The 15,015-nt window shown below is 34.9% G+C and overlaps 1 protein-coding gene across 4 annotated transcripts; it reads right to left on the bottom strand.

Moving 5' to 3' along the window:
- Positions 1 to 11,596: 11,596 nt before the first annotated feature.
- Positions 11,597 to 14,567, bottom strand: LOC120087691 (transcription elongation factor B polypeptide 3-like). 4 transcript variants are annotated; one of them, XM_039044551.1, is made up of 9 exons: positions 14,395 to 14,565; positions 13,894 to 13,953; positions 13,570 to 13,760; positions 13,346 to 13,483; positions 13,146 to 13,224; positions 12,808 to 12,876; positions 12,630 to 12,705; positions 12,022 to 12,078; positions 11,597 to 11,924 (listed from the first exon to the last, which is right to left on the bottom strand). In XM_039044551.1, the coding sequence occupies exons 3-9, from the start codon at positions 13,735 to 13,737 to the stop codon at positions 11,834 to 11,836; spliced, it is 678 nt and encodes a 225-aa protein (XP_038900479.1). In that variant the 5' UTR covers positions 13,738 to 13,760; positions 13,894 to 13,953; positions 14,395 to 14,565; the 3' UTR covers positions 11,597 to 11,833. The 4 variants fall into 4 exon arrangements, with proteins under 4 accessions (XP_038900479.1, XP_038900480.1, XP_038900478.1 ...); XM_039044552.1 differs by lacking the exon at positions 13,894 to 13,953 and having other exon boundaries at positions 14,390 to 14,566; XM_039044550.1 differs by lacking the exon at positions 13,894 to 13,953.
- Positions 14,568 to 15,015: the final 448 nt, after the last annotated feature.

Genomic DNA, 15,015 nt, shown 5'->3' on the forward strand with positions numbered 1-15,015 from the left:
TGGTCTAAGCTGCTGATAAGCTTAATTATGATGAGTTATTGCTCTTTGGTGTCTCTTGTTGGATGATTTGAGAGGACGGAAATCAGGTGCTCCATGGTAGGTCGATTGCCTCTCTGTTGGGTTTTATGTCCTAAAACTCGTGGTTTGTAAATAAATAAATTTATTCTGTTAATCAATATAGATGTTATTGAATGTTTGAATTGTTCAGTTCGTTTTAGAAATAACTTAAATCCAATAAACTAAGATTCATGGCTAACACGAGTACTTGAACTTTATGTGAAGACATAAGAATGGATCAAGTTCAAGTAAATAGCCAAAATGATCTATAGTATACGAATAAAGTTGGGTACCTTATTCTGGGGACACTATCGAATGTGACCCACTTTGTAGATGTTACAATTGTTGTAAAGTGCTACAAACAATGTGATCCTAATTTGTTCATGTGGAGACATGCGAGTAGGAGCGTCATATGCAAAGAGTTTGTATAAGATCGGACCAAAAAATTAGTCACTTTTACTTTATAACATTGTTTACTGTTTAAGACTGACTATATCAAAGCGATGACCTAGATAACTTGACCTTAATCCGGAGTTGACTATGAACTCCTATTTATCCGGAATTATCCTTAGATTTGCATGGGTGAGGGTTGACTCAACAGCGTCGGCTCAATAAGCCTCCCATTTCAGGGGTAAGACAAGGTAGATAGCTGGGGACATAGGGTGCAAGATGAAATTCAATCCTACCCGTTTTTAGGGATAGTAGAAAGGTTGTTCCCTTAAGTGCTGACTCTGGGTCTTGAACAAGGGGCCCCACCATCTCATTGGCCCGAGAGGGACTTGCTTTAGTGATTGGATCACAAACCAATTGTTCATTAGAGAATCAGTGCGACATAAGGAACAAGGCGTAATCTCGGGGGTTTGATCCAGTCGTTGTTATGAACAACCTGTGAATGGTCGAATTACTGATTATGGTTATATCGAGTTGACAGAAATATATCTACCGTAAGAGGAGTGTAACTATTGGGCTTTAGTGGAATGACCCGATAGTTAACGAATGTTGGTTAATTAGGATAAAGAGTTTAGCTGATTAATCTCGGATCGTTGGAGCCCATGATCTGTAGGTCCATTAGATCTCCCTACTAGCTTACAAACAAATTAAATCTTAGAATAGTGTGATGAGAGATTTTGAAGCGTTCAAATTCAAATTGAGGGAATCAGTAATTATATACATATAATTACACATTTAACTATCGAATTAAACGAAATTGGAGAATAAGATAATATTTAAATATGATCTAAATATTAAAATTACATGAATGGGGATTCATGTTTGTGGAATGGTGATCAAATAATTTAATATTAGATATTAAATTATATTAATTAACTAAATTGTTTAATTGTTTAATTGAAAAATTGAATTTGATGAAAATTCAAACAAAATCCTCCACTAGATGTATCTCATACATCATACCGATCATATCATATATAAACAAAATACCTCTTGTCAATTTGAACATTTCAAATCAACACCAAGAACTGATCCTCAACTGAATCTATTGAGCTACCAATGGGACCTTATGGACCTGTAGCTTGAAGCTCCACCGGTACGTGAATAACTGACTAAACTCTTTAGTCACGTGATCCACCATCTATTAACTGCTAGGCACTCCACTAAAGACCAATAGCTGAACTCTTCTTACCACAGATATATTATGTGTCCATCTTAACCAATCAGAAGTGTGACAACCCTTCACAAATCGCTCGTAAGTACAATTAGGCCAATAACTGTTATGCCCCTGTAATTACATCTAACTCCTTAAGTACTACTGATCCCTCTAATGAACATAAGTCATAGTCCTACTATGACTGAGTCCTCTCTTCCAAAGATAAGTTGTGGCCACTATGTGCAAGCCTCGGAATCAGCCCTTAAGGGAGCAATCTCTCTACTTATCCCTGCTTCGGAAAAGAAGTGAATTTTATTTTGTGGATTGAGTTCCCAGCTCTCAAGTCAGACAAGTCCCCAAAAAGGTAGGCATTTTGAGTTGGCAATCTGGCCACTCTCACTCATACTAATCAAAGGACCACCCTCAAAGGTAGAAGTTCCCAAAACACTCAGGATTGAGGTCGTGTCATCTATGATCGTTTAGGTGAGATGTAAGTCTTTAGTATCAACGGTGTTATATACAGAGTCTAGTCATCTCGTGGTCTAGGTCTTATACAAACTCTTTGTATAGGACACCCCCGCTTGCACGTCTCCACATGAATGGTCAGGATCTACCATCTATAGTAGTTTACCATACTTGCAAACCTCTACAAAGCGGGTCATATCTGTAGTGTCACCAGGATCAGGTATCCCACCTTAATCCTTATACTACATACCTATTTAGGTTATCACTTAAGGCATGATCCACTTGTATATCACATATACATACTTAAGTTCACATAAGATAACCAAGGAGATTTGTTTATTGGATATGAGTAAATGTCAGAATTAAAAAACATTTATTTTATTCATCAAATAATGTGTATCATTACAAACAACGAGACTCTGGGAGAATTAGGACACCAATCCCAATACTCATGTCATAACATGTACGAATTAAGATCACTTCGTTTGTAGCACTTTACAACTCTTTGTAACAATTACAGAGTAGGCCGCATCCAATAGTGTTACCAGAATAAGACACCGAACCTTATTTATATACTATAGATCATTTTGACTATTTACTCGAACCTGATCCACTTTTATGTCTCCACATAAAGTTCAAGTATTCATGTAATAGTCGAGGGACTTTTATGTTTATTGGATTTATAATAAGCAAAACATCTATTCAATAACAACGTATTGAATTTTCAGAATAAGTTTTATTGGTTACAAATCACGAGTTTTAAGACATAAAAACCAACATCCTTCACTCATACAGCGCTTGCGCCTTTCTTGCAGTCAAGGTACAATATTCCAAAAAGTTAAGGTATGCAAAGATCAATAAGAATAGTTTTAGCATACTTAGTCACCACAATCCCCGACAACGGTGCCACTTGGGTACCTGAATATATGATATATTGAAGTATATTTCAAATAAATGTAGGCTGCACCATTACTGCTTAAGCATGATAAGTGGTCAAGTGTTCAGAAGTTGAACATCTATTGTAGGTTTAATGTGCTTACACACATTCAAGAAAAACTGGCCTCTAAACACCTAGATAGATTTAGGGTATCACCTTTTGGGAAGTTCTTAGACCTAAAGATCACCAAATTTTCTAGCCAACTCCTTTACCATATAATTAGGAGGCAGTGTAGCCTAATTACGTTAAATTGAAAAGATGAGCTCTAGTTCAATTTTGAGGGGAAAACAGTTCAGTTTGGGATAAGAGATTTTGAAAAAAATTACGTTAAACTGTGGGAACTTCCTACGTAGGACATGGAGAAACTTAATGGTAAGTTTGTAAACAAGTATTTTGATCTTGAAAATTCTATAAAACGATCCTTTGTCACTAAGTTGTTCAACAAAAAGAAAGGTGTTAAGAACAAGGACAAAATTAGGTTGGAAAAACTGTATTTCTTGTCTAACTTTTTGATAGGGAAAAAAAAAAGTACTGAAGTAGATAACGACCACATTAAGCTATTGGATATGAGGAACAATTTGATAATAACCCATGGGTTAGGTTAGCGTATACCACGACCATAGACTCAATCAAGAAAGTAATAAAAAACCAGAAGATATTACATGGTAAACCAGGAACAATTTGACAATAACCTATGCTGCCAATTGATTCCACGATTAGAGAAATGTGGTGTTCAAGCCCAGAAGATATTACATGGTAAACTCATTAACATCTTTGTCATTCCTAACATCCAAATCCTTCTTCAAAACTTCTTTAGATCCAGTACAAGCAAAAATCTCTAATTTCATGAAATTAGAACTATTGCCTAACTTTGAAAGTAACGTCTGTTCTAATTCTTGAAATGACCTTTGCTCATGCAAAACGACATCTACTGTATAATTCATATAGTTATCAATTTCGTTAAAATAACCATCATAACAAATACGAACGCTGAAAGAACCTGTAGTGAAATAATACAAACTTGTAAAGGTATGTTGTATAAAAATTAGTGTATATTTGGAAAGATAAACTAACATAATAGCAACTATATGTTGAACTACATTAAATAGATGACTTGCCCAGTAAGTTATGTAATATAAATGATGATATATATTCTCTTACATTATCTATTATATATACCCATATCAATGACATTTGATAACAAAAACATACCCATATCTCTCTTATTAATTCAATCACATGCATATGTTGGATACAACAACACTTTGACGGTGAAATGGGACAGCAACAAACGGTCAGGAATCGACGATTGGGCAAAGAACGAAACCTGTAAAATAGAAACTCGTTACAGGCTGAGTCGTGGATCTCGTTCTCTTTAAGACGTGTCGCGGCTTTGCCCAAGTGTGCAAGCAGATCAATGACATTGCCACGTCGTCCCCAGGATAAAACAACCTAAAAAAGAAAACTCGATCGAAAATGCACCTTTACCGACCGGAACTCACACCTTCAAACTGGATTGCTTGGAAAACGAAAAAAAAACAGAGGAGAGGGAGTGATTGAGAGCGTTGGAAGAATGAAAGATGATCTGATGTGAAACGCTTGAAGGGTTGTGTCTTTTATAAGGCTCGAAACCCAACTGCCAGAGAGGGAAGTGCGGTAAGCCACCGAACGTGCGCATGGAACGACGCGACAATGGCTGAAGACCATACTCCATTTAAGAAGTTGATATTTCTTTGATAAATAATTATTTATTTAAAAAATATATTATAAAATATATAATAATAAAATAAAGATAATTTTTTTATTAAACATTTTTCATTTGTTTTTTTTTTCACACTATTTTTTATATTCACTCGCCTGCCACATTTGTCCGGACAGGGGGCGGCAGCGGTGCAAGTGTGAGATTTCCACCGTACCCACATTGGTCTATCTCCTCGGTCCCTTTAAAACATGGGTACCCTTTGGGGCCCAAACCCAAGGTCCAACGTGGGAGAAGAAAAAGGAGAGTGCATTCCTCAACTTAACCAATGTGGGATTCTCAAAAGCCAACTTTCTTTTTTAAAAACTCAAATTTCACCAAAAATCCCCCACTTGAAAATTTAAAACAATAAAAAAACCATTTTCCAAACCCTGTGCGTAGACAAACATGTCTTATGATTTGAACCTTTACGTAGTGCAAATGATTTAGAACATACTAGAGTAACCCTTCATTTTGAACTTTATCTCTAATAACATCTCACACACAGTGTCAATAGGGTGTAGTTCGATAGCCCGTGCTTTAAGGCCTAGCATGTATCCCGGTTTAGTGAACGCTCTAGAGAGTTTGCCTAAAAAATTCTATAGGAAGCGACCTCCACTTTCACATTCACATAGGTGAGTCTATCTAGAGTACTCTTGTAGTTAGGTACCCCACTTGACATCAAGTATAGATCTCATTAAGAACTGAGTTCAACCTCTCTTACGCTTCAGGATATCATGCTCAGACTCTAAGTCATAGGGATGAAACTCTGTGATTGTTATAGCATGATTCATTATATATCATTTGTGATCAGTTATTATCCATTGAACCTGTTTCTTGGGATCTCCAATCTACAGGTTGGATTTTCTTCATAGTGATTCATTTTTCTATAGGCATGAGTCTCATCCTTTCTGAGGTTCTGAAAACCTTCTCTCTGGCCAGTCCTTTCGTCAAAGCATCTGCCAAATTTTCATCAGTTCGTATATGATCCACTTTAACTGCACCAGTAGTGAGAAACTCTCTAATGGTATTGTGTTTACGACGTATTTGTCATTTCTTTTTGTTGTAATAACAGTTATGAACTTTTGCAATTGCTGCAATACTATCGTAATGGATCAATATGGTTGGTACCGACTTTTCCTATAGGGGAATTTCTGATAGCAGACTTCTAAGCCAATTTGTTTCTTCACTAGCTGTTGCTAGTGCTATCATTTTTTACTCCATCGTAGAGTGGGCTAAAATAGTTCATTTCTTGAACTTCCAAGAGACAGCTCCGCCTGCTATATTAAAGATATAGTCACTTGTAGCCTTTGAATTATCCGAGAGGGAGTTTCAGTCAGCATCGCTAAACCCTTCTAGGATAGCGGAAAACTTCTGATAATGTAATTCTAGGTTTTGGATTTTCTTTAAGTACCTCATAACCCTTTCTATATCGTTCCAATGCTCTTTACTAGGTCTACTTATAAACCTACAAAGTAATCCTACAGCATAAGCTATGTCAGACTTAGTGCAGTCAGTAGCGCATCTAAGACTGCCTATGATGCTTGCATACTCAGATTGATTAATATTGTCACCAGTGTTCTTGAACAACATAACACTAGGGTCATAAGGAGTACATGCTCGTTTACATTCAAAGTAATCATATTTCTTTAGAACTTTTTCTACATAATGAGATTGATCCAAAGAAATTTTCTTTTTAGACCTAGTCACTTTTATGCCTAAGATTACACTTGCTTCTCCGAAGTCTTTCATGTCGAAGTTTGCACTCAATGTAGATTTCACATCATTTATGACATGCAAGTTTGACCCAAAAATTAACAAATCATCTACATATAGACACGATATAGTGGAAAGATTATTTTCAACCTTATGATAGATGCATTTGTCATTTTCATTAACCTTGAAACCTTTAGATAGGATTAGGTTATCAAACTTTTCATGCCATTTCTTAGGAGCTTGTTTCAAACCATAGAGAGATTTATCTAATTTACAGACATTATTTTCTTAACCATGGACTACAAAACCCTCAGGTTGTTCCATAGAAATTTCTTCTTCAAGTTCACCGTTAAGGAAGGCGGTATTTACATCCATCTGATGTACTACGAGGTTATAAAGGGTAGCGAGAGAGAAAGGACATAGATTGAGGTAATTCTAGTGACAGGGGAGAAGGTGTCAAAGAAGCCTATGTTTTCTCTTTGTCTAAAATCCTTTGCCACTAACCTAGCTTTAAACTTGTCAACTGTTCCATCAGGTCTAAGTTTCTTCCTTAAGATCCATTTGCACCCTATTGCCTTACAACCTAAAGGTAGATCTACTAAGTGTCAAGTCCTATTTGACTCAAGAGAATCCATCTCATCATTTATGGCTTCTTTTCATAAGTTGGCATCTACAGAGGACAAGGCAGCTTTTAGATCTTTGGGATTTTCTTCTACATTATAGGTCTGGAAGTCAACCCAAAATCCTTAGCGGTTCTAGCTCTTTTGCTTCTTCTAGGTTCTGGGTCGGTTTCCTCTATAGAGGTAGGATTTCTAACTAGGGTTAGACTACTGGATCTTGAGCCCCCACTATTTCTTGATTTAAAAGGAAATCTATCCTCAAAGAAGTTGACATCATTTGACTCAATGATAACTTGGTATACTAGATCATAGAACCTATAAGCTTTATTATTTATGGCATAATCTATAAAGACGCACTCATAGGCTTTACTAGCTAACTTTCTTCTTTTAGGGTCTGGAATCCTTAAATAGGCTAGACAACACCATGTTCTAAAATATGACAGGTTTGGTTTTTTATTCTTGAGGATTTCGTAGGGTGAAGTTGTGTTTATAAACTTTGAGAGTCTATTTAGGACATAACACACGGTAAGGATGATTTCACCCTATCAATAAGATGCGACTCTTGAACCAAGTAAAATAGCAACTAATAGCTCAACTAAAAAAAAATTTCCTTTTGACTTTTTCGTTCATTTCATGAGAGTAGGGTGCAGTCTTTTCGTGTATTATTCCATGTGAGTTAAAGAACTTATTAGAGCTGTATGAGTCGTACTTAGTTCCCTTATCACTTTGAAGTCTTTTAACCTTTCTATTAAATTGATTATCTACTTCAGATATAAAAAATTTGAAGGTTTCAAACGCATCACTTTTGTTTTTCAGCAAATATATAAAAGTAAAACCAGAGCAGTCATCAATAAAAGTAATAAAATATCTTTTACTGTTCCGAGTCAAGATGCCATCAAATTCACGTAAATCATAATGAATTGAATCTAGAGGCTGATAAATCCTAAGTACAGATTTATGCGGAGTTTTAGTAATTTTAGTATGACTACAATACTCGCATTTATCAAATTCATTCATAGATAACTTAGGTATCATTTCCAGCCTAATCATGTTACTAATTAATTTCATATTAACATGACAGGGTCTAGCATGCCAAACATTCATAGAGCACAACATATACACAGAAGATTTCATTTTATTAAGGTCTAAATTTAATTTGGACATTCCCTCAGTTGCATATCCTTTCCTCACGAATACATTATTTTTTGTAAGAGTCTATATATATCTACCTCTATGGTTTGATTAAATCCAGCTTTGTTGAGGAGATAGCCCGAGACCAAGTTCTTTCTTATCTCCGGAGTGTGCAGGACGTCCTTCAACGTGACGGTCTTACCGGAGGTAAACTTCAACTCCACTTTGTCGGTTCCAACAACTTTCGTAGAGTGGTGATCCTCTAACAAAATATTCTTATCTAATTTCAGTATAAGTTTTAAAGAGACTAAAGGTCGTGACAAATATGGCACGTAGCGCCAGTGTCTATCCACCACCCTTCAGAACCATCGATCACATTTACTTCTATGATCATGGCAACTAACGGTTCTTCTATCAAGTTCGCTTGACCAACAGGACGACGCCTATTCCTACAGTTCCTAGCCATACATCTAGATTTGTTACAATTAAAGCAAAGGAACTATCCCGTTTCTCCTTAAGAGGGTTCTGCTTTTTCTATTGGTTCTAGTTGCTGGAACCACGGTTGTGACTTTTTCTCTTTATCCCCTTTGATTTTTTGTCAGGTTTTACCACGATAGAAGCAGATTTCCCAGGTACGGCGTTCATCTCCTCCCACTGGTCCTGCTTCCGGGCTTTCTCTTTAATCCTTAGTCCGGTGATGAGACTCTCCAAGGAAAACTCCTTGGTCTTATGCCTCAACGTGTTCTTAAAATCCTTCCACAAAGGAGGCAGTTTATCAATAATAACAGCAACTTGAATTGTTCGTCTAGAAAACACCTTCAGTTATTATCTCATAGGTTGTCTTCTGTAATTCATGGGAATGAGCCTCCACAGATTTTTCATCCATCATCGGGAACTTGAGATAACTGCTGATAGAATATTTCTTCGACCCGACCTCCTCGGTATCGTACTTCTTTTGCAGGGCATCCCAGACCTCTTTTGTTATCTTTATTGTGCTGTAGTAGTCATACAAATCATTAATCAAACCATTTAAAATAAAGTTCTTACATAGAAAATCTTTCTCCTCCCAGTCAGCAGCTTTATTTATCTGTTGTTCAGTTGCATCTTCTAACGGGACGATTGGCTTATTCGTGGTACAAGCGTCAACAACTTTCTTGATGGTAAGAAAAAATAACATATTTTACTTCCACTGTTTGAAGTTCGCTCCTTCGAACCGAAATGGACGGTTGAGGTCAAATGTCATAATGTCGTTGTTGCTAGTGAAGGCCATTATAGAATTGGCAGATGAATCTGTCTTAAATTAGTATACATTTGGAAAGATAAACTAACATAATATCAACTATATGCTAAACTATATTAAATAGATGACTTGCCCAGTCAGTTATGTAATATAAATGATGGTATATATTCTCTTACATTATCTATTATATATACCCATATCAATGACATATAATAACAAAAACATACCCACATCTCTCTTATTAATTCGATCACATGTATATGTTGGATACAACAACACTCTGATGGTGAAATGGGACAATAGCGAACAGTCAGGAACCGAAGATCAGGCAGAGAATGGAACCTGCAAAATAGAAGTTCGTTACAGGCTGAGTCGCGGATCTTGCTCTCTTTAATACGTTCCACGGCTCTGCCCAAGTGGGTAAGTAGATCAATGACACTGCCATATCGTCCCTAGGATAAAATAGCTCAAAAAAAGAAAACTCGATCGAAAATGCACCGTTACCAACCAAAACTCACACCTTCAAACTAGATTACTCGAAAAATGGAAACAATAGAGGAGAGGGAGTGGTTGAGAGCGCTGAAGGGTTGAGAAACGCTTCATAGGAGAGGAAGAGGGTTGTGCCGTTTATAAGCCTCGAAACCCAAGGCTGAAGACCAACTCCATTTAAGAAGGAAATTTTTTTATAAATAATTTAATAAATTAAAAAATAATAAAAAAGAAGTTTTTTTATTAAACATACACCCATGCCTGTCTGACCAGACGAACAACAACGACACGTGAGATTTCCACCATACCTGCATTGGTCTATCTCTCTACTCCTTCTAAAACATGGGTACCCCTTAGGACCCAAACCCAAGGTCCAACGAGGAAGTAAAAAAAGGAGTATATATCCCAACTTAACTAATATGAGATTCTCAAAAGCCAACTTTCTTTTTTAAAAACTCAAGCGTTAATATGTCAAGCGTCGGTATGTCAAGGATTTTAAGCCTTAAGCGTTCCACCCTTTTAGCTTGATTGAAATTTTTATTTTACCTAGCGGTTGAATTTTGTATTAATGTATTAATATGTCGATTTACTAATGGTAATTCTTGTCTGTAATATTATATCATTATATTCTAAAAGAATAAAACTTTAGTCTAAATTTGAGGGTTCTTATTCTGTATTAAGAATACAACAATATAATTTACACTACCAAAGATTAATTGCAGCTCTTTTATTGTTGGAACATTGGCACGTCGGATCATGCACACCATTTTTTTGAAACAAGAAACAATCTCTCGTTGATATAATGAAAAAGATAACAATGTTTAGTGGAAACAAACTCTCACAAGTAGATGGGAAAAAAAGAATAACAAATAATCAGAAGAAAGATAAACTTTCAAACAACTACGGTACAATCTATGGTTGCAAGAAAATAAAGGCTACTACAATGCTACCAAAGAAATTAAAAAAAAAAAAGTAATTAAGAAAATAAACCACCAATCAACAAAGGACCAACAAAGAGCGAAGTTGGATCGTCACGTCATTAAAATAACATAGGTCAAAGTTAACAAGATAACTTGCTAATTTAGATCCGTTTCGTAACCATTTAGACCTTATTTTATAACCATTTCATTTTTTATTTTTCGTTTTTACAAATTAAGCTTATAGGCACTACTTCCACCTTCAAATTTCTTCCAAAAACTTGATTTTGTTTTCAAATCATTGTAAAAAAACATGAAGGAAATAAGCTTAATTTTGAAAAACCAAAAGTAAAAAAGTGAAATGGTTACTAATTGGGACCTTAGTTTTTGGTTTTTTTGTTTTTCAAAATTAAATATATAAACACTACTTCTACCTTCAAATTTCCTTCAATGTTATCTACTTTTTTTATCAATGATTTAAAAAACAAGACAAATTTTGACAATTAAAAAAAGTAATTTTTAAAAATTTGTTTTTATTTTTAAAATTTGACTAAGAATTATGCTAAAGAAAGATACAAATCATTGTAAAAAATTAGGAGAAAATATGTTTAATATTAAAAAATTAAAGACAAAATGAAATGGTTACCAATCGATACCGCATACTTCAAGGAGAAAATTCATGTAAAATAATCAACCTCAACCTTGCATTATAAGAGAAAGCAACTACGAATTATAAAGTTATACACAGGACATGGCTTTTCAGAAGTGTCCAGGGATGGAGGGGAAAGGAGCAATTATCAAACCATGAAATAACTAAATTGAAGATAAGATACAGCCTTGGAGCTGAGTAAGAGAAAAGATACTTGCATTTAGTTATTAAGAAAAAGACGAAGAAGAAAAAAAAGCTAATGGATGTGCTACCATCTTTTGGCCATTTGAGTGGAAGTATTTTTCGAAGTTGAAGCAGATTCCCTTCCAGAAAACATTGGCTTCTTTGTGGAAGGAATACTGCAAATCATAGGGACAAAGTGAATGTCATTATCGAATTTGTGAATAGGAGGCTTCGAAGGCATTGAGAATGATAGTACAAACAATTGCAACTTACTCGGAGCTCTTCTGCACCGCATTTCTCCGCCATGCCTTTATATTTTTCATCTCTTGACTGCACCAAATATACTGAGGTGTCAGAATTGGATAACTTTTCATCGAACAGTTATGAAACAGCGCTTTGCTTCAAGCATGGACGGGTAAGCACAGTTTATAAACTGAGAGCTATTGATTCTAGAAATTTAGTCAGATTGGGCTCCAGAGGTATGATGAAGGATAGACAGACATTCTTCCATGATGAAATTACGAATCACCCCGTTATAAGAACCATTCTCTGTTGGATTGGGCTCCGGTGGTATGATGAAGGATAGACAGACATTCTTCCATGATAAAATTACGAATCACCCAGTTACAAGAACCAGCAAAAAGCTACTGCTCAAGAATTATTTGGTAAAAAAAAAACTTTAAAATAGATGAAAAAAGCCATTGATCTGCCGATTTATCAGATTCTAAGTCAAGATGGATCAAATTTTAGGTGCTTGCATGCGTAATTTTCTGTGAGGCATATTAGATATTAGGCATGGTCTCTAAGTAAGCAACAGGCTATAAATTGTACGACCGTTTTTATAATCATAATATGCAAATTATTTTCACACTCAGTTTTACCTCTGAAGCACTTCTATCTTTGCCTTCTTCAGTATCTTGTTCTTAGTGTTCGCCACATTGTAGCCATATACGCTTCCTATGACCAATCAAGAGAAAAATAACAAGTAAACATTTTTTTTCTTTGCAGGGTATCAGCTGCAGCCTTGCCAGAGTAAGAATCTATTTAAATCAAGTTTACCTCCAAAGCTTCTCTTATTGCTCGAAGGGGGAACCTTACTGCAAATTTGTATTTGACGACTTTGTTTTCCTAAAATTTTCATGGAAATCTTTAAAATCTCACATGTCAAGAAAATATCTACTTGAATTAAAAGAAACACTAATTATTTCTTAATATACATGTAAAAATCAATAATATCTATTCATGGATGAACCAATAGTATACATCTTATATTAGACAGTTGGGAGCGGAAAACAATTTCCAGATAATATGCATAGCATGCTCTAGCTAATTGCTAGTCAAATTTAAAATTATGAGGAAATCCATTAGAGAGTATGCAAATATGATGTAGAACATACGGGCATTTTCCTTTTGGTAGCTTTGTTTTATGCGATCTGCAGCTTTGCTCTCATTCTTTTCAATGTCTTTCATCTTCGCCTGAAAATAGATAGCTTCATTTTAATGGTATTTCTCAGAGGAATCAGTTATCATGCTAACCGTCAATCAATACTTAAATCTCAAAGTAAATGGCATGAGAAGAAAAGTAAAAGAGAGCTACCTCATACAATTGAATCCATCTAAATGCCACTCTTTTTTGCCGCATCCTCTCGATTACAGTAGTGGTACTTTCTTTACCAAACTGTCTTTCATAGAATTTTTTCCACAATTTATCAGTTATTGGAGTCAGATCTCTTCCCTGTAAGAAGTCCATACTCAATTGAACATATATATTAAAACGAAACTAGATAGTCAAAAACAAGAAGCAAATTCAACCCATCTTACTTCTGAACTCTTCTCCACATGCATTAATTGGTCAACTGTACAATGTGGCAAAATACGGTCTAAAAGATGTATATCAGTTTCGCCAACATCCCCAAGGAACCTTAGATTATCTATAGCTTTGTTAACACAAAGATCAACCAATGATGGAATTTTTCGAACTCGATACATCTCTTCTTTCTCAGGTTGCCAAGCTAAGAACAAGAAAGAAACAGACCAATCAATTTACATAAGTAGACAAAATACTGATTTAATAAATACACCGGTAAACATAGCTGGTAACCAACTGCTCTATAAGAGAAATATCAAACCGTCACATTTAAGCACCTCTTTCACCAAAAATTGACCCTGAATTAACTAAACTCCATACGCTTCACAAAAAGGTACCTGAATATACAGCATCTTAAATAGCTCTTAGCTTTAAGCAACCAATCAGAATATAAAACAGACAGCAAAATAACTCGCCGATCAATCAAGCAAAATGAGTTTATAAAAAAACAAATAAACACCAATAATTCCAAACGTTTTCTGCTAAGCTGAGCAATTTCGCAATTCAGAATATTTAAGGATGAGAATCGAGTTCAACAACTTCAGAAAAAGTTCAACATCAATGCAAACGATCCTAAATTCATTCAATAGATAATCAACGCAAGAAATAAGCAGATCTCATTCATAAAAATATGATTATTATAGATATCGTATTCGATCGTCCTAAACAGAAAGGAAAAATTGAAAAGAAATGGAGAAACGAAAGGAAAAATCGATTCAACAATTTCTATTGAAAATGAACTGAGAGAGATCGATAAATCGAGATATTGAGGACCTTACCGACAGTCTGAGAAGAGGACGACGAGAATCGATGAAGGAGGAGAACGATCGTTGAACTAGAAATGAACGAATTGGCCTGCAATCCTCATCTGATTTTTTCTCATAATTTGAGATACTCTTCCCCGACTGGCTATATTGCGCCGCTGATTAAACCATCCCCATAAATAAAATGAATAATTACGAGAGGTACCTTTACTAACTATTTTGCTTTTTAAAAGAAAAAAAAATAATTAATTAATTAACAGATTCTCGATTTGAGTTTAATATATATATACCCGTTTACTCCCTATAACCTTTATTTTATTTATGATTTTCATGTTTCTTATTAAAAAAATAAAAATAAAAAGTTTTAAAATTTTGGTTTAGTTTTCAGAAAACATTGGTAAAAGAAATAATATGAGATTAACATTTATAAAAAAAAATTCAAAAATAAAAAACATCATGTTTATTCAATTTTCAATTTTCAATTTTCAATTTTTTTGACGGAATTAAATTTGTTCTTAATTTATCAATAAGGTGAATTAGATAGATTTTCAATAAGCATGCAACAATTTGATCTAAGACTCCGTTAAAGAGTTTAATGGATGATGATCAAAAGTTGTTTAACTATACAAGATAAAA

This window comes from Benincasa hispida, chromosome 10 (assembly GCF_009727055.1).
Source record: "Benincasa hispida cultivar B227 chromosome 10, ASM972705v1, whole genome shotgun sequence".
Classification (NCBI taxonomy): Eukaryota; Viridiplantae; Streptophyta; class Magnoliopsida; order Cucurbitales; family Cucurbitaceae; genus Benincasa; species Benincasa hispida.

Excerpts from the sequence above, each read along its gene's own strand:
- LOC120087691 (XM_039044552.1), bottom strand. The coding sequence starts at position 13,737 with ATGTATCGAGTTCGAAAAATTCCATCATTGGTTGATCTTTGTGTTAAC. Across the intron at positions 12,079-12,629 it reads AAGATAGAAGTGCTTCAGAG|TCAAGAGATGAAAAATATAA; the intron begins GTAAAACTGAGT and ends TATTTGGTGCAG. Across the intron at positions 11,925-12,021 it reads GCGGTGCAGAAGAGCTCCGA|TATTCCTTCCACAAAGAAGC; the intron begins GTAAGTTGCAAT and ends TATGATTTGCAG.